At 41.8% G+C, this 24,283-nt stretch overlaps 1 protein-coding gene across 8 annotated transcripts in view; it reads right to left on the bottom strand.

The window, feature by feature from the left end:
• The window catches only part of tmem44 (transmembrane protein 44), a 90,754-nt gene extending 67,966 nt beyond the window's left edge, over positions 1-22,788 (bottom strand). For 5 of the 8 annotated variants that reach the window (XR_010017649.1, XR_010017650.1, XM_063045724.1 and 2 more), the window contains exons 1-3: positions 22,697-22,788; positions 19,037-19,899; positions 6,977-7,103 (exon numbers count right to left, since the gene is read on the bottom strand). Coding sequence is in view for 5 of the 8 variants with exons in the window: in XM_063045724.1 (XP_062901794.1) it covers positions 6,977-7,103; positions 19,037-19,200 (291 nt within the window). In the remaining 3 variants the exon portion in view is untranslated. Of the gene's footprint in view, positions 1-6,976; positions 7,104-7,281; positions 7,400-19,036; positions 19,900-22,696 lie in introns of those variants that run through there. The other 3 variants (XM_063045728.1, XM_063045729.1, XM_063045730.1) reach the window with 3 other exon arrangements.
• Between the last annotated feature and the right edge of the window lie 1,495 nt (positions 22,789-24,283).

Genomic DNA, 24,283 nt, shown 5'->3' with positions numbered 1-24,283 from the left:
TTAAAGAAAGGAATGTCCTACCTGGTTTGCTGGAGCCACAACTTAATTACGAAGATAAGAACGTCCGTCAAATTTATGCTTTAATTAAGAAAGGAATGTTCTGTCTAATTTCCATCAGGTACTGCTTTTTGTCAAAATCAAAAGGTGTGGAAAGCCCAGAGACGTCTTATGTGGATCTGGGCAAACTTTAATCCTTATCTTGCTCCAAAGAAAGCAGCTGTGAGACATTATTCAAACACACTGCAGTCACAGACATAGTCAGTACTGAATCCATTGTTTACAGGAATCTGAGAATCCCCCATTCCCTTAAACTTTATCAGAAGAGCCTACCATGAGGAACCTTGTTAAAACCCTTACTAAAATACATATACACCCCATCCACTGCTCTACCTCGATCAATTTGTTTTGCCACCTCCTAGGAAAACTGAGTCCTGAGGCATGACCTGCTTCTCACAAATCCATACTGACAAACCGAGTAAGATTGTACTTCTCCAGATGCTCATAAATCCTTTCCCCAAGAATCCTCCTCATTAGTTTGCCTCCACTGACAAAAGACTCACTGGTCTATAATGTCCAGGATTATCCTCATTACCTTTATTGAGCAACATAGCAATATTTTCCATCCATCCTCTGATACTACTCTTGTGGCAAGTGAGGGCATAAAAATCACAGTTAACACTCTAGCATTCTCTTCTTTTGCTTCACTGTACATCCAGTCTGGCTCCAGGGATGTACAGTATCTATTTTAACGTTTTTCAGAAGCTCTAACTGCCTCTCTCTCATCCTCAACATGCACCGACACATTAGTCTGTTAGGATGTATGGGATTTGTTTTCAGTAGTGGATTGAAATACAACAGTCCAAACATTCGACCAAGTACTTTCTATGATTCATTTCATGTCATTGTTCCATTAGGCTCGCGTCAAATAATGTAACGTCCTATGCAGTTCTACAGGAGAAACTTAATTACCATGTTCTTGAAATCTCTTTAATCAAATCAAGCCTTGAACAACAATTCAGAAAATTGCTGTTAGTTTTTTTTTCCCTTCTTGAGTGAGTTAAGTTAAAATTAATAATACATAATAACACTTATAGAGAATGGATTTCAGAAATTGCAGAAGATTTGCAAGTTCATGCAATTTATACATCTCAAAAAGGACGTCTTTGACCTTCAATCATAAACTTGAAGTAAAGGATGGCAAAACAATGATGTTACCCGCATTGAGTAGTTCTCAGGCATGATTGTATGAGAGTGTGGGGCGGGGGGAGAGTGGGGAAGGGGGAGGCATCAATCTAGTGAAACTTCATCAATTAACAATTGAAAGATATAAGAAAGGAGATGCTAATAAATTATGTTCTATACTGATCCCTATTTATGTACAATTTTATTACATACAAGTAAATAATAAAACTTTAAATAAGTTTATTCCGAGGGGGGACCAATAGCCTTGAGGCCAGGTTTGCTAGCTTAAACTAATTAAAGTGGTTTAAACTAATATGGTAGGTGAATGGGAACCAGTATGATAGAGCTGAGGACGAGCCAGCAGATTTACAAGCAGATGACTTTATATGTAATATGAATGTAAGGAAGGACAAGCCAATGATTGGGTACAACTGCAGACAGAGCAAAGAGTTAAGTTGTACCACAGAGGCAAAATTCGTAAGTGTGAAGAATGCAGGACTGAAGGTGCTGTATTTAAATGCATATAGCATTCGGAATAAGGTGGACGAACTTGTGGCACAATTAGAGATTGGTCGGTATGACATTGTGGGCATCACCGTGGCCAAAAGAAGGTCATAGTTGTGAGTTTAACATCAAAGGATATACTTTGTATCGAAAGGACAGGCAGGAAGGCATAGGTGGTGGGGTGGCTCTAATGGCAAGAGACAGAATTACATCTTTAGAAAGAGGTGACATGAGGTCAGAAAAAGTCCAATCTTTGTGGGTAGAGTTAAGAAACTCAAGGGTAAAAAAAAATTATGGAAATCATATATAGGCTTCTAAATACTAGCCAAGATGTGAGGTTGAGATTACAAAGGGAATCAGAAAAGGCATGTAATAAGGGTAATGACAGAATCGTAATGGGGGACTTCAATTTGCAAGGGGATTGGGAAAATGAGGTTGGTGTCAAATCGCAAGAGAGGGAATTTTTTTGAATGCCTACAAGATGGCTTTTTAGAGCAGCTTGTGCTTGAGCCTACTTAGGGAAAGGTTATCTTAGATTGGGTGTTGTGTAATACCCAAATTTTATTAGGGAGCTTAATGTAAAGGAACCCTTAGGAGGCAGTGATCATAATATGATTGAATTCCTACTGCAATTTGAGAAGGAAAAGCATAAGTCACATGTATCAGTACCGTATCACAATGGAATCAAGGGAGTTACAGAGGCATGAAAGAGGAACTTGCCCAGGTGGATTGGAGGAGGACACTGGCAGGGGTAACGGCAGAGCAAAAGTTGCTGAAATTTCTGGGAATAGTTCACAAGGTGCAGGAAAGATATGTCATGCAGAAGAAGTAGTTCTCGAATGGCAGGGCTAGGCAGCTACGGCTGACAAGGGAAGTTAAGGGCCACATAAAAGCCAAGGAAAGGGCATACAAGGTAGCAAAAGTGAGTGGGAAGTTAGAAGATTGGGAAGATTTTAAAATCTGACAAAAGGCAACTAAAAAAGCTACAAAAAGGGAAAAGATGAAATATGAAGGCAAACTAGCTAATAATATAAAGCAGGATACTAAAAGTTTTTCAGTCATATAACAAATAAAAAGGAAGTGAGAGTTTATATCGGAACACTGGAAAATGATGCTGGTGAGGTAGTAGTGGGGGTCAAAGAAATGGCAGATGAACTTAATAAGTACTTTGCTTCAGACTTTACTGTGGAATCCACTAGCTGTATGCCAGATGTCTGTGAGTATCAGGGAGCAGGAGTGAGTGCCATTGCCATTACAAAGGAAAAAGTGCTCGGCAAAACTCAAAGGTCTTAAGGTGGGTAAGTCACATGAACTAGATGGATTACATCCCAGCATCCTGAAAGAGGTTACTGAAGAGATAATAGAAAGCGGTCATGATCTTTCAAGAATCACTTGATTCTGGCACAGTCCCAGAGGACTGGCAAATTGCAAATGTCATTCCACTCTTTAAGAAGGGAGGAAGACAAATGAGAGGAAATTATAGCCCAGTTAGCCTAACCTCAGTGGTTGAGAAAGTGTTGGAGTCCATTATTAAGGATGAGGTTTAGGGGTACTTGGAGATGAATGATAAAATAAGTCAAAGTCAGTATGGTTTCTGTAATGGGAAATATTGCCTGACAAATCTGTTAGAATTCTTTGAGGAGGTAACAAACAGGGTGGACAAAGAAGAGGCAGCAGATGTCATTTACTTGGATTTTCAGAAGGCATTTGATAAGGTGCCTCACATGAGGATGCTTCACAAGATAAAATCCTAAGGCATTACAGGAAAGATGCTGGCATGGAGAAAGGAATGGCTGACAGGCAGAAGGCTTCGAGTGGGAATAAAGGGGGCCTTTTCTGGTTGGCTGCCAGTGACTACTGGCGTTGCTCAGGGGTCAGTATTGGGACTGCTACTTTTCACATTGTTTGTCAGTGATTTAGATAATGAAATTGATGGCTTTGTAGCAAATTTTGTGGATGATACAAAGATAGATGGAGGGGTAGAAAGTGCTGAGGAAGCAAAGCAATTGCAGCAAGACTTAAACAAATTGGAAGAATGGGCAAAAAAGTGGCAGATGGAATACAGTGTTGGGAAATGTATGATAATGCATTTGAGGAACAATAGTGAAGGCTATTACCTAAATGGGGAGAAAATGCAAACATCAGAAGTGCAGAGGGACTTATGAGTCTTCGTGCAAGACTCCCAGACGGTTAATTCACAGGTTGAGTTTGTGGTAAAGAAGGTAAATGCAATGTTTGCATTTATTTCAAGGGGAATAGAATATAAAAACAAAGAGGTAATGCTAAGTCTCTATAGATACTAGTTAAGCCGTACTTGGAGTATTGTCAACAGTTTTGAGCCCTTTATCTCAAAAAGGATGTATTGCCATTGGAAAGAGTCCAGAGGGGGTTCCCGAGGATGATTCTGGGAATGAAGGGGTTAACATATGAGGTGTGTCTGGCAGCTTTGGGCCTGTACTCACTGGAATTTAAAAGAACACGTGCGGATCTCATTGAAACCTACCGAATGTTGAAAGGACTAGATAAGATGGATATGGATAGGATGTTTCATCATGGAGGTATCCAGAACTAGAGGGCACAGCCTCAAAACTGAGGGGCGACCTTTTAGAGCAGAGGTAAGGAGGAATTCTTTTAGCCAAAGCGTGGTGAATCTGTGGAATGCTCTGCCCCCAGACTGCGGTGGAGGCCAAGTCTGTGGGTATATTTAAAGTGAAAGGTGATAGATTCCTGATTTGTTGGGCATCAAGGGGTACAGTGAGAGGGCAGGTGTATGGGGTTGAGTGGGATCTGGGATCAGCTATGATGAAATGGCAGAGCGGACTTGATGGGCTGAATGGCCTCATTCTGCTCCTATGTCGTATGGTCTTATGTTTCAACCTAACTACAAAAGCCTGATTGGGCACATTACTGCACATTAGATTTCTAGTTTTCTTCATGGAAATCTGAACATGAAACATTCTATCCTAATAACTTTCATATTTACTGTACAGATTTTCATTCATACAAAGTAATGGTTTACTGCTTAGCACATAAATTTTCAGTTATCCATGAACAAGTATTGAAGAAAAATACCACCAGTGTTACTTGGACAGGGTTAGCGATATCCCTGTTCTGATCTGTCTGGGTAGGCTGATCACAGGGGTATTCATTCAGACTCTCTCTCTCTCTCTCTCCGTGATTGCTGCTTGGCTTCTTCAACATTTTCTGTTTTACAGCAACTTCTGTATCTCCCCCCATTCCTGATGTAACTTGTCTTTTTTTGTCAATACCAATGATGCCTGTCCTTTGGGATTTCTGAACTTTCTCCTTTCCTTCAGATTTTAACCATTGCCACATTTTCTACTTCCTAGCTCTGGATAGTTATTTTTCTCTCTCCCCTGTACTCCCTCCTCCTGCAGATTGATCAGATTAGGGCAGCGCGGTGGCATAGCGGTAAGTGTTACGCTTTGCAGAACCAGTAAGTGGACAATCAGGGATAAATTTCCATTACAGTCTGCAAGAAGTTTGTATGTTCTCCCCCTAAATGGCTGGATTTCCTCCAGGTGCTCCAGTAAGTTGTGGGAACGCTTTGTTGGTGCTGGAATTGTGGTGACACTTGTGGGCTACCCCCACCACGATCCTCACTGACTTGATTTGATGCCAATGACACTTTCACTACACAAGAAATTCTGCAGGGCTGGAAATCCAACACACACACACACACACACACACACACACACACACACACACACACACACACACAATGCTGGAGGCGCTCAGCAGGTCAGGCAGCATCTATGGAAAACAGTAAACAGTCGATGTTTCAGGCTGAGACCCTTCTTCTCCAGTCCTGAAGAAATGTCGACTGTTGTTCGTTTCCATAGATGCTGCCGGACCTCCTGAGCTCCTCCAGCATTTTGTGTTTGTTGCTTTGACACACTTCACGGCATGTTTTGATGTTTCAATGTACATGTGATATATAAAGTGACTCTTCATCTAACCTTCTGACCACAGGGGCGCCACAGCTTTTCCAGTGCTGTGATGTTTTAATTTACCTGGCCCACTCTAACCTCAGTCTTTGGCCTTTACCACTCAAACATGAAGAAGTAACATCCCACTCTTTCTACAGGTACAGACTAGCTCTGGGATCAACACCAAACTCAGCTATTTCAAATAACCAGTTTATCCAGTCTGAGTCAGAATCTGAATTTCTAGTGTAAAAGCAGAAGTTCCCAGGTGCTTGCTAGTCCAAGTAATCTCAGGAAGGGTGTTTGGGTAGTTGAAGGGAGGGTATGAGGGGGTAAGGTTGGCATTTTAGGTTGATCAACACGGGCATTAGTTCAGTTTCTCTCTCTCCCTCTCTCCACATAATTGCTGCTTGCTCTATTGGGTATTCTTTGTCTTTTCAATTTTCGTTTCGAATTTACAACATTTTCTGTTTTTGACTTTTAGTCCCTGGCTAGTCCTGACGTAACTCAGTACTTTTTTGTCAATACAGAAGCTGCCTGAGTTTTGGCCTTTCCCAACTTTCTCCAACCTTTCAGATTTCTACCATAGTCACATTTTCTACATTACAGTTCGAAAAAGCTATTTTCTCCCCTCTCTCCTCTGTCCTTCCTCCTCCCCCAGACGGATCAGATGACATTAACAAGCCTTCAGCATCCTTCTCCAGTTAAAACAAATCTTCTTCTGGTCTCCACAATGTTTAAATACGTATGCCAGTTTTCTAAACTGTCTCAGTTTTTTCTCTCCATGGCTGACTCACCTGCTGAGTGTTCTTCTGTTTGTATTGCAGTAACAAAAGCTATTGCATATGTAATAAATTATACATTATAATTTTATATTGGACTTACTAGACTAAATTTAACAAGCTAGTATTCCTATCCTAACCCTCCTACTTGGTAATTATGTTTCCTTAATATAAACAGTAACATATTTACACAAACCAGTTATCTGTATTTCTGTATTAAATTATTTAACAGAACAAATCCAAAAATCAGGGAAATTTCAGAGAGGAAACAAATGTTTCAGCTAACAAGATTATAAGACTTCCACATAAGGAAACAAATGAGTCCCTAAAGTTGTAATGTGGCTTTTTTCCAACATATGAATAACAACAACATATAAAACAATGATAGTTTGTGACAGGTCAGAAAAAGAAAACATTAAAGAAATTGAGATGATTGTGGATAAGCTGGAAAACAAAGGCTCTTTGAAAGATTAGCAAGGGAAAGTTTGAGGAAAACTGATGCCAAGAGCAAGGAAATTTTTCAGTACCACTAATGAGTTTCCATAAATTGTAATCACTAACCTGAATATTCAGTTGTTTTGCAAGAAGGGCTCCAAACATGTTGCACATATTGCCCACGAAGGCATAGATAACACAATATAAGGATTCTTGCTTCCAAAGACTCTGTTTACAACGGCAATAAATCAACCTGAAATCGAATATGAACAAAATGTTGACTGCAATAACTTAAGAGTTTCAATTTTTGAAGTTTTAGATTCAAAAATAAAAGTCAAATCTGCTTCATCGCAATTTATCACTCTGTAGCTCTCTACACCAGCCCTCTGTATAAATATACTTGTACATTCTGTAACACAAGTACAAATAACCTTGTTATGAAGTTTTCAGAGGAGCTAAGTTTAATCACATGTTCTAATCATTTAGATTCTCAATGTGAGAATCCTTCTGAAATACTGCATGGTCATCAACAGACTATTAGTCCAATAGACAAGTCTTTGGGTTCTTGTTCATCTTCAGAACCATCCAAAATTTGAATAAATCAACAACGTATTTAATTTGTAGTTCTAACCGACAGCAGGTGGTTACCAACACTTTTCTACTAAGAGTCAGTAAATAGTAAATTATAACACAAGTCAAGCTATGCAGAGACTGAAAGACTGGGTGTGTTTCAGGAAACTACTAACATGTCCTGTTCTGCAGCAAAGCTGCTTGCTGCCGTCACACAAGATAAACATAATTTATTTGTTTAAGAAACTGTACCTTATTACATGAAACCACTTGGGAGAGACATGCATGGATAAAGAGCGGAAGTATCTAACTAGCAGAAGTAATGAAATTTCTATGAAGTGCTTTCACCATTATGGAAAAATTGTGGGCTATGGGGGAGTGAAGGGTTAGATTGATTTTAGAGTAGGTTAAGAGGCTATCACAACATTGAGTGCCAAAATGGCCTGTTCTATGCTGTAATAACCATATAACCATATAACAATTACAGCACAGATGTTTAATGTTCTTAAACATAGAAACATAGAAACATAGAAAATAGGTGCAGGAGTAGGCCATTCGGCCCTTCGAACCTGCACCGCCATTTATTATGATCATGGCTGATCATCCAACTCAGAACCCCGCCCCAGCCTTCCCTCCATACCCCCTGACCCCTGTAGCCACAAGGGCCATAGCTAACTCCCTCTTAAACATAGCCAATGAACTGGCCTCAACAGTTTGCTGTGGCAGAGAATTCCACAGATTCACCACTCTCTGTGTGAAGAAGTTTTTCCTAATCTCGGTCCTAAAAGGCTTCCCCTCTATCCTCAAACTGTGACCCCTCGTTCTGGACTTCCCCAACATCGGGAACAATCTTCCTGCATCTAGCCTGGCCAATCCCTTTAGGATCTTATACGTTTCAATCAGATCCCCCCTCAATCTTCTAAATTCCAACGAGTACAAGCCCAGTTCATTCAGTCTTTCTTCATATGAAAGTCCTGCCATCCCAGGAATCAATCTGGTGAACCTTCTTTGTACTCCCTCTATGGCAAAGATGTCTTTCCTCAGATTAGGGGACCAAAACTGCACACAATGTCCAGGTGTGGTCTCACCAAGGCCTTGTACAACTGCAGTAGTACCTCCCTGCTCCTGTACTCGAATCCTCTCGCTATAAATGCCAGCATACCATTCGCCTTTTTCACCGCCTGCTGTACCTGCATGCCCACTTTCAATGACTGGTGTATAATGACACCCAGGTCTCCTTGCACTTCCCCTTTTCCTAATCGGCCACCATTCAGATAATAATCTGTTTTCCTATTTTTGCCACCAAAGTGGATAACTTCACATTTATCCACATTAAATTGCATCTGCCATGAGTTTGCCCACTCACCCAACCTATCCAAGTCACCCTGCATCCTCTTAGCATCCTCCTCACTGCTAACACTGCCACCCAGCTTCATGTCATCCGCAAACTTGGAGATGCTGCATTTAATTTCCTCATCCAAGTCATTAATATATATTGTAAACAACTGGGGTCCCAGCACTGAGCCTTGCGGTACCCCACTAGTCACCGCCTGCCATTCTGAAAAGGTCCCGTTTATTCCCACTCTTTGCATCCTGTCTGCTAACCAATTCTCCACCCACACCAATACCTTACCCCCAATACCGTGTGCTTTAAGTTTGCACACTAATCTCCTGTGTGGGACCTTGTCAAAAGCCTTTTGAAAATCCAAATATACCACATCCACTGGTTCTCCTCTATCCACTCTACTAGTTACATCCTCAAAAAATTCTATGAGATTCGTCAGACATGATTTTCCTTTCACAAATCCATGCTGACTTTGTCCGATCATTTCATCGCTTTCCAAATGTGCTGTTATCACATCCTTGATAACTGACTCCAGCAGTTTCCCCACCACCGACGTTAGGCTAACCGGTCTATAATTCCCCGGTTTCTCTCTCCCTCCTTTTTTAAAAAGTGGGGTTACATTAGCCACCCTCCAATCCTCAGGAACTAGTCCAGAATCTAACGAGTTTTGAAAAATTATCACTAATGCATCCACTATTTCTTGGGCTACTTCCTTAAGCATTCTAGGATGCAGACCATCTGGCCCTGGGGATTTATCTGCCTTCAATCCCTTCAATTTACCTAACACCACTTCCCTACTAACATGTATTTCACTCAGTTCCTCCATCTCACTGGACCCTCTGTCCCTTACTATTTCTGGAAGATTATTTATGTCCTCCTTAGTGAAGACAGAACCAAAGTAATTCTTCAATTGGTCTGCCATGTCCTTGCTCCCCATAATCAATTCACCTGTTTCTGTCTGCAGGGGACCTACATTTGTCTTTACCAGTCTTTTCCTTTTTACATATCTATAAAAGCTTTTACAGTCCGTTTTTATGTTCCCCGCCAGTTTTCTCTCATAATCTTTTTTCCCCTTCCTAATTAAGCCCTTTGTCCTCCTCTGCTGAACTCTGAATTTCTCCCAGTCCTCAGGTGAGCCACTTTCTCTGGCTAATTTGTATGCTACCTCTTTGGAATTGATACTATCCCTAATTTCTCTTGTCAGCCACCGGTGCACTACCTTCCTTGATTTATTCTTTTGCCAAACTGGGATGAACAATTGTTGTAGTTCATCCATGCAACCTTTAAATGCTTGCCATTGCATATCCACCGTCAATCCTTTAAGTGTCATTTGCCAGTCTATCTTAGCTAATTCACGTCTCATACCTTCAAAGTTACCCCTCTTTAAGTTCAGAACCTTTGTTTCTGAATTAACTATGTCACTCTCCATATTAATGAAGAATTCCACCATATTATGGTCACTCTTACCCAAGGGGCCTCTCACGACAAGATCGCTAATTAACCCTTCCTCATTGCTCAAAACCCAGTCCAGAATAGCCTGCTCTCTAGTTGGTTCCTCCACATGTTGGTTCAAAAAACCATCCCGCATACATTCCAAGAAATCCTCTTCCTCAGCACCTTTACCAATTTGGTTCACCCAGTCTACATGTAGATTGAAGTCACCCATTATAACTGCTGTTCCTTTATTGCACACATTTCTAATTTCCTGTTTAATACCATCTCCGACCTCACTACTACTGTTAGGTGGCCTGTACACAACTCCCACCAGCGTCTTCTGCCCCTTAGTGTTACGCAGCTCTACCCATATCGATTCCACATCTTCCCGGCTTATGTCCTTCCTTTCTATTGCGTTAATCTCTTCTTTAACCAGCAACGCTAATAATGATAATAAAGTATCATTATGAACTGAAATAGAAAATTCAAGTGCTGATTTTCACATGTACCAAAACTGGAATTATTGATTACCCCAAGCAAAAATCAAGAACCTGCTGTTGTACTTATCATCATCTCCAGTAAAAACAATTAATTATCTGTTTACATAAGATAATTGGGTATTATATAAGTAAAATTCAGGGATTAAGCAACTCTTCAAAATGATCTTAAACACCACACTATTTTGTTCTATTATATCCTTTCAAAGACAAACGTGATCATTCAGTACAACTAACATCCCACAAGTCATCAATTCTGAAAACCTATAAGTATTTTCTAATTTTTTTTCCTCATAGCACATAACCATTCTCTTTTATAAATTCTTTTGTTCAAGGGAGAAATGTCATCTTGGTACTAGTACTCTCATCTCTCCAAAATACTTTCAAAGATCTTTAACTAATAAATAGGCCTCGGTCTTTCACAAAGAACTGCCTCTAACAATGCAGCATTCCTTCTGTAACACACTGGAATATTGTCTTTTATTTCCGGTCTTACCCCCAACAATTTTTCATCCAGTGACAAGAGAACTATTGACTGATTCAAATTGATGAAAGCAACACAATGCTATGGCTCATATCCTTTTTTTTCCCCACTTTATTTTGTATTCATTGTAATTTTTTTGTCTTTGCACTGTACTGTTGTGACAAAACAACAAATTTTGTGATCTATAATAAAGAGATAATAAACTTGATTCTGATACCATTTCACAATAACTGAAATTGGTTTTTGCAGCTGCATGCATGCTATTTGGTCAAATAAGACCTTTTCTTTTTCAACTAAAGCAGTTGTTCAAAAATACAGTAAGTCACTGTTTTTAGGATTAACACAATCTTGAACAGCAACAGAATTCAGGCAGCTGAGAAAACTACCCTCCCCTAGAGCCTATCCACGAAACATCTTGCCAAATATAAATTAAACACCTTGTCAGGTTCAAATAATGTAATAAGTCACAGTGATAAAATCTCTGCAGTTTATTAGGATAGATCTTGCTAGCCAATGGCAGAAGCACCATTGTTTGACTTAAACCAGTATTTTGGAATCTCCATGAATGCAGCATGAAACACAAATATTCTGGGATTACTTAACATTGAAGTTCAGCATTCAGCCTGGTTTTGCTGCGATTTTCCGGTTAATGTTGGATGACCTCTCAGATCCAACAGCCCAATGATTTCATTAGGAGTTACAAAGCTATGGATCAGGAGGCTTTTTTTAAAAAAAAACTTTTTAAATTAATTATTCCTCTTTATTGGTTATCTTTATCTATGAGATTTTAGATTATTTTGATTATATTGATCTTTACTAATCTTAAAATTATTTGCTTGAACTTTACTAGTTTTTGATCATTGCTAGAATTCAGAGGCATTCAGATTATGAGGACACTCAGTCCTCATTTATTGTCATTTAGAAATGCATGCATTAAGAAATGATACAATGTTCCTCCAGTACGATATCACAGAAACACAGGACAGACCAAGACTAAAACTGACAAAAACCACATAATTATAACATATAGTTACAACAGTGCAAAGCAATACCATAATTTGATAAAGAGCAGACCACAGGCACGGTAAAAAATGTCTCGATAGCCCCAACATCTTATGCAGACGGTAGAAGGGAGAAACTCTCCCTGCCATGAGCCTACAGCGCCGCAAACTTGCCGATGCAGCACCCTGGAAGCACCCGACCACAGCCGACTCTGAGCCCATCCGAAAACTTCGAGCCTCTGACCAGCACTCCGACACCAAGCACTGAGCACCATCTCTTCCGAGCGCTTCAACCCTGCCCCATCCGCCGAGCAACAAGCAAAGCTGAGGACTCGGGGCCTTCCCCTCCGGAGGTTTCGGATCACACAGTAGCAGTGACAGCGAAACAAGCATTTCAGAAGTTTCACCAGATGTTCCTCCGTGCTCTCACGTCTGCCTTCATCAAATCAGAATTGTGCACAGGACCCTACTTGACAGATAACAGATATTCATCACCGGAGTGGCCGCGTGCGCTGCGTCGCGCCGCCATCTTCTCCTCTCCTCATCTTTTTAATAGTTTAAAAACTATTTTTTAGAAATCTCGAACTTTGGTCATCAGCAATGCTGAGAGTGGGAGTTTAGCAGCTATCAAAGATTTCAAGGCATTTTTCAGGACTTCCACAAAGAAAGGCAAATGCAATGTTAGCATTCAGTTAAAGAGGACAGAATATAAAAGCAAGGATGTAATGCTGAGGGTGGTGGGGTGAGATACATTTCTACAAAAGGATGTGTAAGGTGCTCCTTCCCTCCGCTAGCCTGCAGGTTACCCTTGAGCAAGGTGTAACACCCCCAATCAGGGTCATGTGAAACCATGGGAGCAGGTGGTGGATAGTTGTTTGAGCGGCTGGTCCTTATTTCAAGTCCTGGTTATGCGACCACTGATGCCCGGCACACAATCTCTGAAGAGTATTGATATGGTTGGATACACCCATCTTGTAAAGACCTGGCCAGAAGAAGGCAACGGGAAACCACTTCTAAGAAAAATTTAGCAAGGACTATCATGGTCATGGAACTATGATCGCCCACATCATACGACACAACACACAATGATGATGATGATGTAATGCTGAGGCTTTATAGGGCATTGGTTAGACCACATTTGAAGTTTTGTAAGTAATTTTGGGCCCCTTATCAAAGAAAGGATGTACTGGCATTGGAAAGGATCCAGAGGAGGTTCACAAGAATGATCCCAGAAATGTAAGGGTTAATGTACGAGGAGCATGCAAAGGCTCTGGGCCTGTACTTGCTGGACTTTAGAAGAATGAGAGGGGGATTTCATTGAAACCTTTCAATACTGAAAGGCCTAAAAAGAGAATCTAAGACCAGAGGGTACACCCTCAGAATACAAGGACATCCCTTTAGAAGAAAGATGAGGAGGAATTTCTTTAGCCAGAGGGTGGTGATTCCATGCAATTCATTACCACAGGCCAAGTCTTCAGGAATTTTTAAAGTGGAAGACAATAGGTTCTTGAATATTGAGGGCCTCAAAGGTTACAGAGAAAAGGCAGGAGAGTGGGGTTGAGTGGGCAATAAATCAGCCATGATCAAATGGTGGAGTAGACTCGATAGGCTAAATGTCCTAATTCTGTTCCTATGTCTTATGGTCTAATGTGGGTGGGGTGGAGTTTTGAGGAGATTCTTGGTGTTTTACTCAAAAAAGTCAGATAATATTCTTGCTCTTCATAAGCCATCACGTATCCTATATTGAGATAAGCTTAAATCTGAAAAGCACATCCAGAGGCTGACTGGCTCTCAGAAAGGCATGTGATATGCTTCATGCTCTTCACAGGGAGTGCTGAGGAAACTTACAAATAACAGTCTGAGAAGCACCAGTATCTTTCACAAGGCAACAATGCCAGAAACACCAGAGGCTGCAAATGGTTGAATCTGTAGAGAGCAGCATTAAAGATCTTCTTTGAGTAATGTAAATCAACTGAAGTATCTGTCTAAATTGGGAGTTCAAATTTATTAGAGGCTAACTCATTCTTTCAAAAGGAAATCTAAATCTCAGAAATTAAGAGGATGTGCAGAAAATAAGATAATTGTGACTGATTAATGAGAAATCCTAATGAAAGGCGATTGTCCTGAAACATTAACTCTTTTCCTCTGTCCATTGAGGCGGTCTGTTTCCAACATTCCGTGATTTTATCCCTCATCACTTGGACAGAACTGATCTTGCATGATGCCCGAATGTGATATACAGCAGAATTACCACAGCACTTTGCTTTCCGATCAAAAAGTTTGCTCAACATCTTACTGGCTCTAAGTAACCAAGAAAATTAAGAAAACGCCCAGTGAAACTTGTGATATTGTAAACAGTGCCTGCTTTCCAGCCTCATGGGCCATTTGTTCCTCCAGACATCTGACTGCACAGTAATGAAACGTTCCTCTGCTTATGTGAGTTATTTACAGCTGAATAGCCAGGGTTTTCCGGCAATTTAGCTATATAACAAGTTACATGGTGACGAGAGCTTCTTTCCTCAACACTGAGAGTATTCTTAAGCAGTTCCTGGGGATCAAGGATGACTTCGGTCCACCCTGGTTTTGAACTTCTAACAGTTACGCAGAAGGGACAGGGGGTACCTTACAAGGCAAGTAACAAGTAGTCCCTGAACTATTGTGTTTCCTCCACTGCACACAGGAGCCGTGTGCTCCCCATACAGGGATCTATAGTACTCAACGACATCCCAAGTGTTTCTTCTCCATTCATAGGGCAAGGATCTCCAGGATTCCTAAAGTCAAGCAGCATATAACAGTCCCTTCTGCCCATTTGGCCCATGCTGACCAAGTTGTCCATTTGTATCAGTCTAAACATTTCCTCTCCGAGTACCTGTCTAAAACGTCACACCTGAACCCAAAGGGGTCCAATATCCTAGCAGGCAGGTTTTATAGAGCTGTTACGGAGAGTTTAAGGTAGTTTGGCAGGGTGATGGGAACCGCAATGATGGGGCTGAGGAAGGGGAAAACAGAAATAAATCAAAGATAGCGTGCAACAGAGATGATAGGAAGGACAGGCAGGAGATGAGGCATAATCACAGCCAGTGGAATGAGTTACAGGGCATAGTGCAGTTAAAACAGAAAGAAATACTGAACTGAAAGTGTTATACTTGAATGCACGCAGCATAAGAAATAAAATGGACGATCTTGAAATTCAGCTGCAGATTGGCAAATATGACATTTTGGCCATCTCTGAAACTTGGCTAAAGGGTGGCTGCCATTGGGAACTGAACATCCAAGGATGTACAGTGTATCGGAAAGATAGGTTAGTAGGCAGAGCGGGTGGTGTGGCCCTGTGAATAAGAAATACTAGTAAATCATTAGAAAGGGATGACTTAGGATCGGAAGGTGTAGAGTCTCTATGGGTTGAGTTAAGAAATAGCAAGGGTAAAAAGACCCTAATGGCAGTTGTATACAGGCCTCCAAACAGCAGCCGGGATATGGATTACAAATTACAGCAGGAGATAGAAAAGGCGTGTCAGAAGGGCAATGTCATGATAATCGTTGGGAATTTTAGCATGAAAATGCATAGGGAAAGCCAGGCCAGTACTGGACCTCAAGAGAGAGAATTTGTAGAATGTCTAAGGGATGGCTTTTTAGAACAGCTTGTTGTTGAGCCCACTATGGATCAGCTGTGCTGTATTGGGTGTTGTGCAATGATCCAGAGATGATAAGAGAGCTTAAGGTTAAGGAAACCTTAGGGAACAGTGATCACAATATGATCAAGTTCACTTTAAAATATGAGAAGGAGAAACTAAATTCCTTTCTTTTTCAACCTCTTTATTAATTTCATAGAATGAAAACATAACAAAGCAAAAATACAAGTAGTAGGAGATACATTGTTACATTTAAAATGAGTAATTGTAAAACCAAATAGTAAAAATTAACAAAGCTCCCAATCGTACAGAATAATAATGAATAATACAAAGCAAAAAAAAACTGAAGAAAAATCATGAAAAAGAAAAGAAAAAGAAAAAAAACAAACCCCATCCCCCAAAAAAACTAAACTAAACTAAAAGACTTGGGCAATACTAACAACTTGAAAATGGGAAAGAAGAAAACCTTAGTGTCGACGACTCCATTCCTCTCCACCAACAGTACAGAGAAATAAAAGAGGTTTGGAAATGGTCAAATTACATCAAATGAAAATACTGAATGAATGGCCTCCAAGTTTTTTCAAATCTAATGGAAGGATCATAAACTGCACTTCTAATTTTTTCCAAATTCAAACATACCATAGTTTGTGAAAACCAATGAAATACCAAATTACAATGTGTCAGCATTTCAGTGGAATAAAGGAAATTACAATGGCATGAGAGGGGAACTGGCCAAGGTTGACTGGAAAGGGACACTAGCAGGAAGGACAGCAGAGTAGCAATGGCTGGAGTTTCTGCCAAAAATTGAGGGAAGTGCAGGACAGATATATTCCAAATAAGAAGAAATTTTCAAATGGAAGAAGAGCACCACCGTGGCTGACAAGTGAAGTCAGAGCCAAAGTAAAAGCAAAAGAGAGGGCATACAAGGAAGACAAAGCTAGTGGGAAGATGAGAGGATTAGGAAGTTTTTAATAATTTGCAGATGGTCATTAGGAAGGAAAAGATGAACTATGAAAGGAAGATTGCGACTAATATCAACGAAGATACTAAAAGCTTCTTTCAGTATTTAAAGGGTAAAAGAGAGTTGAGGGTAGATACAGGACCAATAGAAATGATGCTGGAGATATTGTAATGAGAGACACAGAGATGGCAGAGGAACTGAATGTGTATTTTGCATTAGTCTTCACAGTGGAAGACATCTACAGTATACCAGACATTCAAGAGTGTCAGAGAAGCAAAGTATGTGCTGTAAAAATTACGACTGAGAAGGTGCTCAGGAAGCTTAATAGTCTGAGGGTGGATAAATCTCCTGGACCTGATAGAATGCACCCTTGGGTTCTGAAGGAAGTATCTGGAGAGATTATGAGGCATTAACAATGATCTTTCAAGAATCGATAGATTCTGGCATTGTACCAGATAAATGGAAAATGGCAAATGTTACTCCACTATTTAAGAAGGATGGGAGGCAGCAGAAAGGAAACTATAGACCTGTTAGCCTGACATCAGTGGTTGGGAAATTGTTGGAATCGATTGTTAGGGATGAGTTTACGGAATATCTGGAGGTACATGACAAGATAGGCCAAAGCCAGCATGGTTTCCTGCAAGGAAAATCCTGCCTGACTAACCTACTGCAATTTTTAGAAGAAATTACAAGCAGAGTAGACAAAGGAGATGTAGTAGATGTGGTGTACTTGGATTTTCAGAAGACTTTTGACAATGCCGCACGTGAGGCTGCTTAGCAAGGTAAGCACCCATGGAATTACAGGGGAGTTACTAGCACGGGTGGAGCATTGGCTGCTCGGCAAAAAACAGAGAGTGGGAATAAAGGGATTCTATTCTGGCTGGCTGCCGGTTACCACTGGAATTCCACAGGAGTCGGTGTTAGGACCACTGCTTTTTACAATGTATGTCAATGATTTGGACTATGGGATTAATGGATTTGTGGCTAAATTTGCCAATGATACAAAGATCGGTGGAGGAGTGGGTAATGTTGAGGAAACAGAGCCTGCAGAGAGACTTAGATAGTTTAGGGGAATGGGCAAAGAAGTGGCAAATGAATTAAAATGTTGGAAAATGTATGGTCATGCACTTTGGTGGAAGAAATAAATGGGCAGACTATTAGTAAGATGGATAGAGAATTCAAAATGCAGAGATGCAAAGGGACTTGGGAGTCCTTGTGCAGGATACCTAAAAGTTAACCTCCAGGTTGAGTCATTGATGAAGAAGGTGAATGCAATGTTGGCATTCATTTCTAGAGGTATAGAATATAAGAGCCGGGATGTGATGTTGAGGGTCTATAAGGCACTAGGGAGACCACACATGGAGTATTGTGTGCAGTTTTGGGCTCCTTATTTTAGAAAGGGTATACTGACATTGGAGAGTGTTCAGAGAAGATTCACGAGAATGATTCCAGGAATGAAAGGGTTACCAAATGAGGAACATCCGGCAGCTTTTGGGCTGTATTCCCTGCAGTTCAGGAGAATGAGGGGAATCTCATAGATCCAAATCTGAATGTTAAACAGCCTGAACAGATTCGATATGGCAAAGTTATTTCCCATGGTAGGGGAGCCTAAGACAAGAGGATACGACTTTAGGATTGAAGGACGTCCATTTAGAACAGAGATGTGGAGAAATTACTTTAGTCAGAGGGTGGTAAATCTGTGGAATTTGTTCCCAGGAGCGGCTGTGGAGGTCAAGTCATTGGATGTATTTAAGGCAGAGATAGATAGGTTCTTGATTAGCCAGGGCATTATAGGGTACGGGGAGAAGGCAAGGGAGTGGGGATGACTGGAAGAATTGGATCAACCCACGATTGAATGGCGGAGCAGACTCGGTTGGCCGAATGGCCTACTTCTGCTCCTATATCTTATATCTTATGGTCAACGGCAATGCCAGTAAAAACGTCCTTGAATGTTTCCCCTTACAATCCCTTCCCATTTCTGAGCGTCTGCATGAGGAGGCTATTAACGTCTGACCTGCAAGCGACCTGGTCAGCCCAAAACGCTGCTCATTGGCCGTTTGCTTATTCTTGCGGAAAATCTGGCAGATCGTGACCCAGTCGGTGCAAATTGTTTCAGCGAAACTAGTTCACGCATCCACCTCCTTTGATAGCAGATATCGTCACATATCAACAACCGCTCTTCCGCCCCACTGCCATTTTACAAAAGGGGGCATTATTTCTAAATCAAAACTGCTTTAAAACATTAAATATTAGGTTACTTACGTAATGTGGGCGACCACCCAAAAGAACTGCGATAAAGCCCAGAGCGCGAAGGATATGCAGACCTGGTCGTGGGTAAAGCAGCTGATCCAGTAGTTCCAGTTCCAGAAAAGAGACGGGCCGGGCTCAACCGCACTGCTCTGATTGCCTTGTTCACCAGCTTTCATCCTCGTTGTATATTTCGACAGGTATTGTTGCTTCAAACATGACGAATCCCGTTCATTCCGTAAACTCTCTTTCACATAAACTTCCGATAGCGATCCCTCCTGCTCAGGGTGCTCCAACTGCTGCGATCGTGTGAAGCGCTTTCATCCGGACTTTTGGCACCGAACGGAGCCGAAAGTTTGACGCCGCGGTGCAATCCCTTCCTGCTTCCCCTGTCGGCGGGAATCGTGACGACAGTCGCCCTGAATCCTAATTGCTTGAAGGCAAATTGTTGAGGCGGGGTTGCAGTGCAGAGCACTCCTTGTGCATCTCCTACCTACCTTGCGATTTCCATTCACATCGTACAGAGCGGCTAGTGGCTGTCACATTTCGATGTTCGTTTTAAAGTCAAAACATGCATATTTCCAAGTAAAACAGGCACTTATTGAAACGTCTTGAAAGGTGCGGCATTCCTCTCACGTAAGATTGCAAATACAGTATTAGTTACCGAGTTGTCGTCAGTTTGCTCCAACACCGTACAGTACTGCTGTCTTCAAACAATAACAAGTGCCGGGAATCCGCGCTTCATGGGAAGTTGTCATTTACGTTCATATCAGATACAGTAATCGCATTATAATCAGAGTCAGAATCAGGTTTATTACCACCGGCATGTGACGTGAAATTTGTTAACTTAACAGCAGCATTTCAATGCAATGCATAATCTAGCAGAGAGAGAGAGAAAAAATACAAAATAAAAAATAATAAATAAACAAGTAAATCAATTACGTATGCTGTATTGAATAGATTTTTTTTAATGTGCAAATACAGAAATACTGTAATTTTAAAAAAGTGAGGTAGTGTCCAAAGTTTCAAAGTCCATTTGGAAATCGGATGGCAGAGGGGAAGAAGCTGTTCCTGAATCACTGAGTGTGTGCCTTCAGGCTTCTGTACCTCCTACCTGATGGTAACAGTGAGAAAAATGCATGGCCTGGGTACTGGAGGTCTTTAATAATGGATGCTGCCTTTCTGAGACACCGCTCCCTGAAGATGTCCTGGATACTTTATAGGCTAGTGCTCAAGATGGAGGGGACTAGATTTACAACCTTCTGCAGCTTCTTTCGGTCCTGTGCAGTCGCCCCTCCATACCAAATAGTGATACAGGCTGTCAGAATGCTCTCCACAGTGCAACTATAGAAGTTTTTGAGCGTATTTGTTGACATGCCAAATCTCTTCAAACTCCTAATAAAGTATAGCCACTGTCTTGCCTTCTTTACGACTACATCAAAAATCTGAGACCAGGTTAGATCCTCAGAGATCTTGACACCCAGGAACTTGAAGCTGTTCACTCCCTCCACTTCTGATCCTTCTATGAGGATTGGTATGTGTTCCTTCGTCTTACCCTTTCTGAAGTCCACAATCAGCTCTTTCGTCTTACTGACGGTTGTTGCTGCGGCACCATTCCACTAGTTGGCATATCTCACTCCTGTACGCCCTCTCGTCACCACCTGAGATTCTACCAACAATGGTTGTATCGTCGGCAAATTTATAGATGGTATTTGAGCTATGCCTAGCCACACAGTCATGTGTATACAGAGAGTAGAGCAGTGGGCTAAACACACACCCCTGAGGTACGCCAGTGTTGATTGTCAACCAAGAGGATATGTTATCACCAGTCATCACAGACTGTGGTCTTCCAGTTAGGAAGTTGAGGATCCAATTACAGAGGGAGGTACAGAGGCCCAGGTTCTGCAACTTCTCAATTAGGATTGTGGGAATGGTGGTATTAAATGCTGAGCTATAGTCGATGAACAGCATCCTGACGTAGGTGTTTGTGTTGTCTAGGTGGTCTAAAGCCGTGTGGACAGCCGTGGAGATTGCGTCTGCCGTTGACTTATTGTGACAATCGGCAAATTGCAGTGGGTCCAGGTCCTTGCTGAGGCAGGAGTTCAGTCAAATAGCTCCATGAATTTGTGGCAGTTCTTTTAAAGCACCGCATGTTAGTCCAAAGTTGAAAGTCATAAAGCTGCGGATGCTGCAAAGCTGAAATTTAAAAACAAATTTAAAAGCCTGGAATGTTCAGCAGAAAGAGCCGCTGCCTCGCAGCTTCAACAGCCTGGGTTCATTGAAGCTGCAGCAATCATACCAGTGCACAAGAGCAGAAGAGTAAGCTGCCTTAACGACTATCGTCTGGTGGCACTCACACCCAGAAGCGCTCTGAAAGGTTGGTTATGGCTAGAATCAACTCTTGCCCGAAGCAAGGACCTGGATCCACTGCAGTTTGCCTTGGTCAACAGCGGATGCGATCTCATTGGCTCTTCACGGGGCCTTGAATCATCTGGACAATACTAATACTTTAATCGGGGCAAACGAAAGAAAATCTGCCGATGCTGGAAATCCGAGCAAATTTAAATCAGGCTGTTGTTTATTAACTACAGCTCAGCGTTTAGCACAATCATTCCCTCAGTTCTAATAGACAAGCTCCAAACCTGGACACTTGTACCTCCCTCTGCAACTGGATCCTTGACTTCCTCACCTGAAGACCACAGTCTGTGCGGATCGGAAAGAGCATCTCCACCTTCCTGATAATCAACACCGGCTCACCTCAAGGATGTGCGCTTATCCCACTGCTCTACTCTCTCTACACCCATGACTGTGTGGCTAGGCACAGTTCAAATGCCTTCTACAAATTTGCTGATGATGCAGTTATTGTCGGCAAATTTTCAGATAGTGACGAGAAGGCGAGATAGATCAGCTAGTTGAGTGGTGTCGCAGCAACGACCTTGCATTCAAAGTCAGCAGGACCAAAGAATTTGTTGTGAGCTTCAGAAAGGGCAAGACGAGGGAACACGCACCAGTCCTCAGAGGGATCAGAATCAGAAAGAGTGAGCAGTTTCAAGTTCCTGGGTACCAACATCTCTGAGGATCTACCCTGGGTGTACTTACAAAGGCGGCACGACAGCAACAATATTTCAAATAGGAGTTTGATGAGATTTGGTATGTCGCCAAAGGCACTCGCACATTTCTGCAGATGTACAGTGGAAAGCATGCTAACTGGCTGCTTCACTGTCTGGTATGAGGGCTGGGCGCTGTACAGGATCGAAATAAACTACAAAAAGTTGTAAACTCAATCAGCTCTATCATGAGCACTAGCCTTGCCCAGCATCCAAGACATCTTCAAGGAGCATGTCTCAGAAAGGCACCATCCATCATTAAGGACCCCCATTACCTAGGACATGCTCTCTTCTCATTGCTTCCATCAGATACAAGAGCCTGAAGGCACCCATGAACACAACTTTTTTCTCTCTTTTTGCACTGCTTATTAACATTTTTAATATATATTACTGTAATTTACAGTTATGTACTGCAGCAGTATAAAACACTTCAAGATATTAAACCTGATTGTGATTCTTGATATCTCGCGATGTCCATGTGGAGTTTGCATGTTTAAATTATAACTGTGGTTAGTTCCCCTTTTAATTCCCATTCTCAAAGATCAGAAGCTTAACTGCTGTGACTTACCCCAGTTTTGATCAGGATGAGGATTTGGTGGGCATGGCAGAGACAACTGGTTGCAGGGAAGGAGAAGGGGAATGGAATTGCTGACAGCTGGCCTAGACCTGATAGGCTAAATGGCCTTGTGCCAAAAGGAAGTATGTGAAAACGAAACAGAGTTAATGTTCCGGGTCAAAAACCATCCTTCACAACTGGAACAACACACGCAAAATGCTGGAGGGACTCAGTTGGTCAGGCGGTATCCATGGAAATAAACAAACAGTTGATGTTTTAGGGCGAGACCTTTCTTCAGGACTGGAAAGGAAGGAAGAAGATTCCAGAACAAAAATATGGGGGTGGGGGGAGGAGAAGGAGTATAGCTGGGTAATAGGTGAAGCAAAGTGGGTGGGAAGGGTACGAGCTGGAAATGAAGGAACTTGCTAAGAGTGGGTTGTGGACCATAGGAGAATGGAAAGGAGGGGGGACACCAGGGGGAGGTGATAGGCAGGTGAGAAGAGGGAAGAGGTCAGAGTGGGGAATGAAAGAGATGGGGGGGGCTTATTTTTACCAAAAGGACAAATCAATAGTTCTGCCATCTTGTTGGAGGCTATCCAGGTGTTGCTTCTCCACCCTGAGGGTGGCTTCATTGTGGCAGAAAGATGAGGCCAAGGACTGACGAGTCAGAATGGGAATCAGAATCAAAAATTGGGCCAGAGGGAAGTGCTGCTTTTGGTGGATGGAGTAGAGGTGCTCGACAAAGTGGTCCCCCAATTTACGATGTCTCATCAATGTAAAGGAGGCCGCATTGTGAGCACCAGATACAAGGGATGATCCCAGCAGATTCGCAGGCAAAGTGTTGCCTCACCTGGGAGGACTGTTTGGGACCCTAAATGCAGGTGAGAGGGGAGGTGAAAGAGCTGGTGTAGCACTTTGACTGCTTGAAGGGATAAGTGTTGGGAGATAGATTAGTGGAGAGGGACGAATGAATAAGAGAATCACAGAGGGAGGCTCATGGGGTGGTAGATAAGGACAAGAGGAACTCTGTCACTGTTAAGGCAGTGGGAAGATTGGGTAGGCTCGAATGTCTGGGAAATGGAGATGTGGGTGAGGGCAGCACCAATGGTGGAGGAAGGGAAACCCCGTTCTTTGAAGGTGGAGGACGTCAAAACTGGAAAAGTGAGGAAGAACAATGTTTCCAGTTCAAATGAAGTCTTCAGTCAATATCATTAACTGTTTCTCTTTCCACATAATGTCTGACCTGCTGAGTGCACTAGTATTTGCTGGTTTTATTTCTAATTACAGTAAAACTACAGTAATCCAACATCATTGGGACTTCACTGTTGAACTAGATCATTTTCTATTTTATTGTTATTCTTATCAATACAACACTTTTAATTCAGAATTGAAGCACTGTGATATTGTAAATCATAGTGAACACAGATGAGAGGTATTCATCCAAGACCTCAACCATAGACTCTAGTTCACCCACAGAAACCACCTGTCTTCTACTCTCTCTGCTTGGCCCCGGCCCTTAATATACTTATAATTAATTGAGATGTTCTTTTACCTTGTCTAACACCACTCCAATTTTGTGCCACAGTTTTGTCCTCATTA

The sequence above is a fragment of the Mobula hypostoma genome, chromosome 4, assembly GCF_963921235.1.
Source record: "Mobula hypostoma chromosome 4, sMobHyp1.1, whole genome shotgun sequence".
Lineage (NCBI taxonomy): Eukaryota > Metazoa > Chordata > Chondrichthyes > Myliobatiformes > Myliobatidae > Mobula > Mobula hypostoma.
This window is presented reverse-complemented; position numbering and strand designations above follow the sequence as displayed.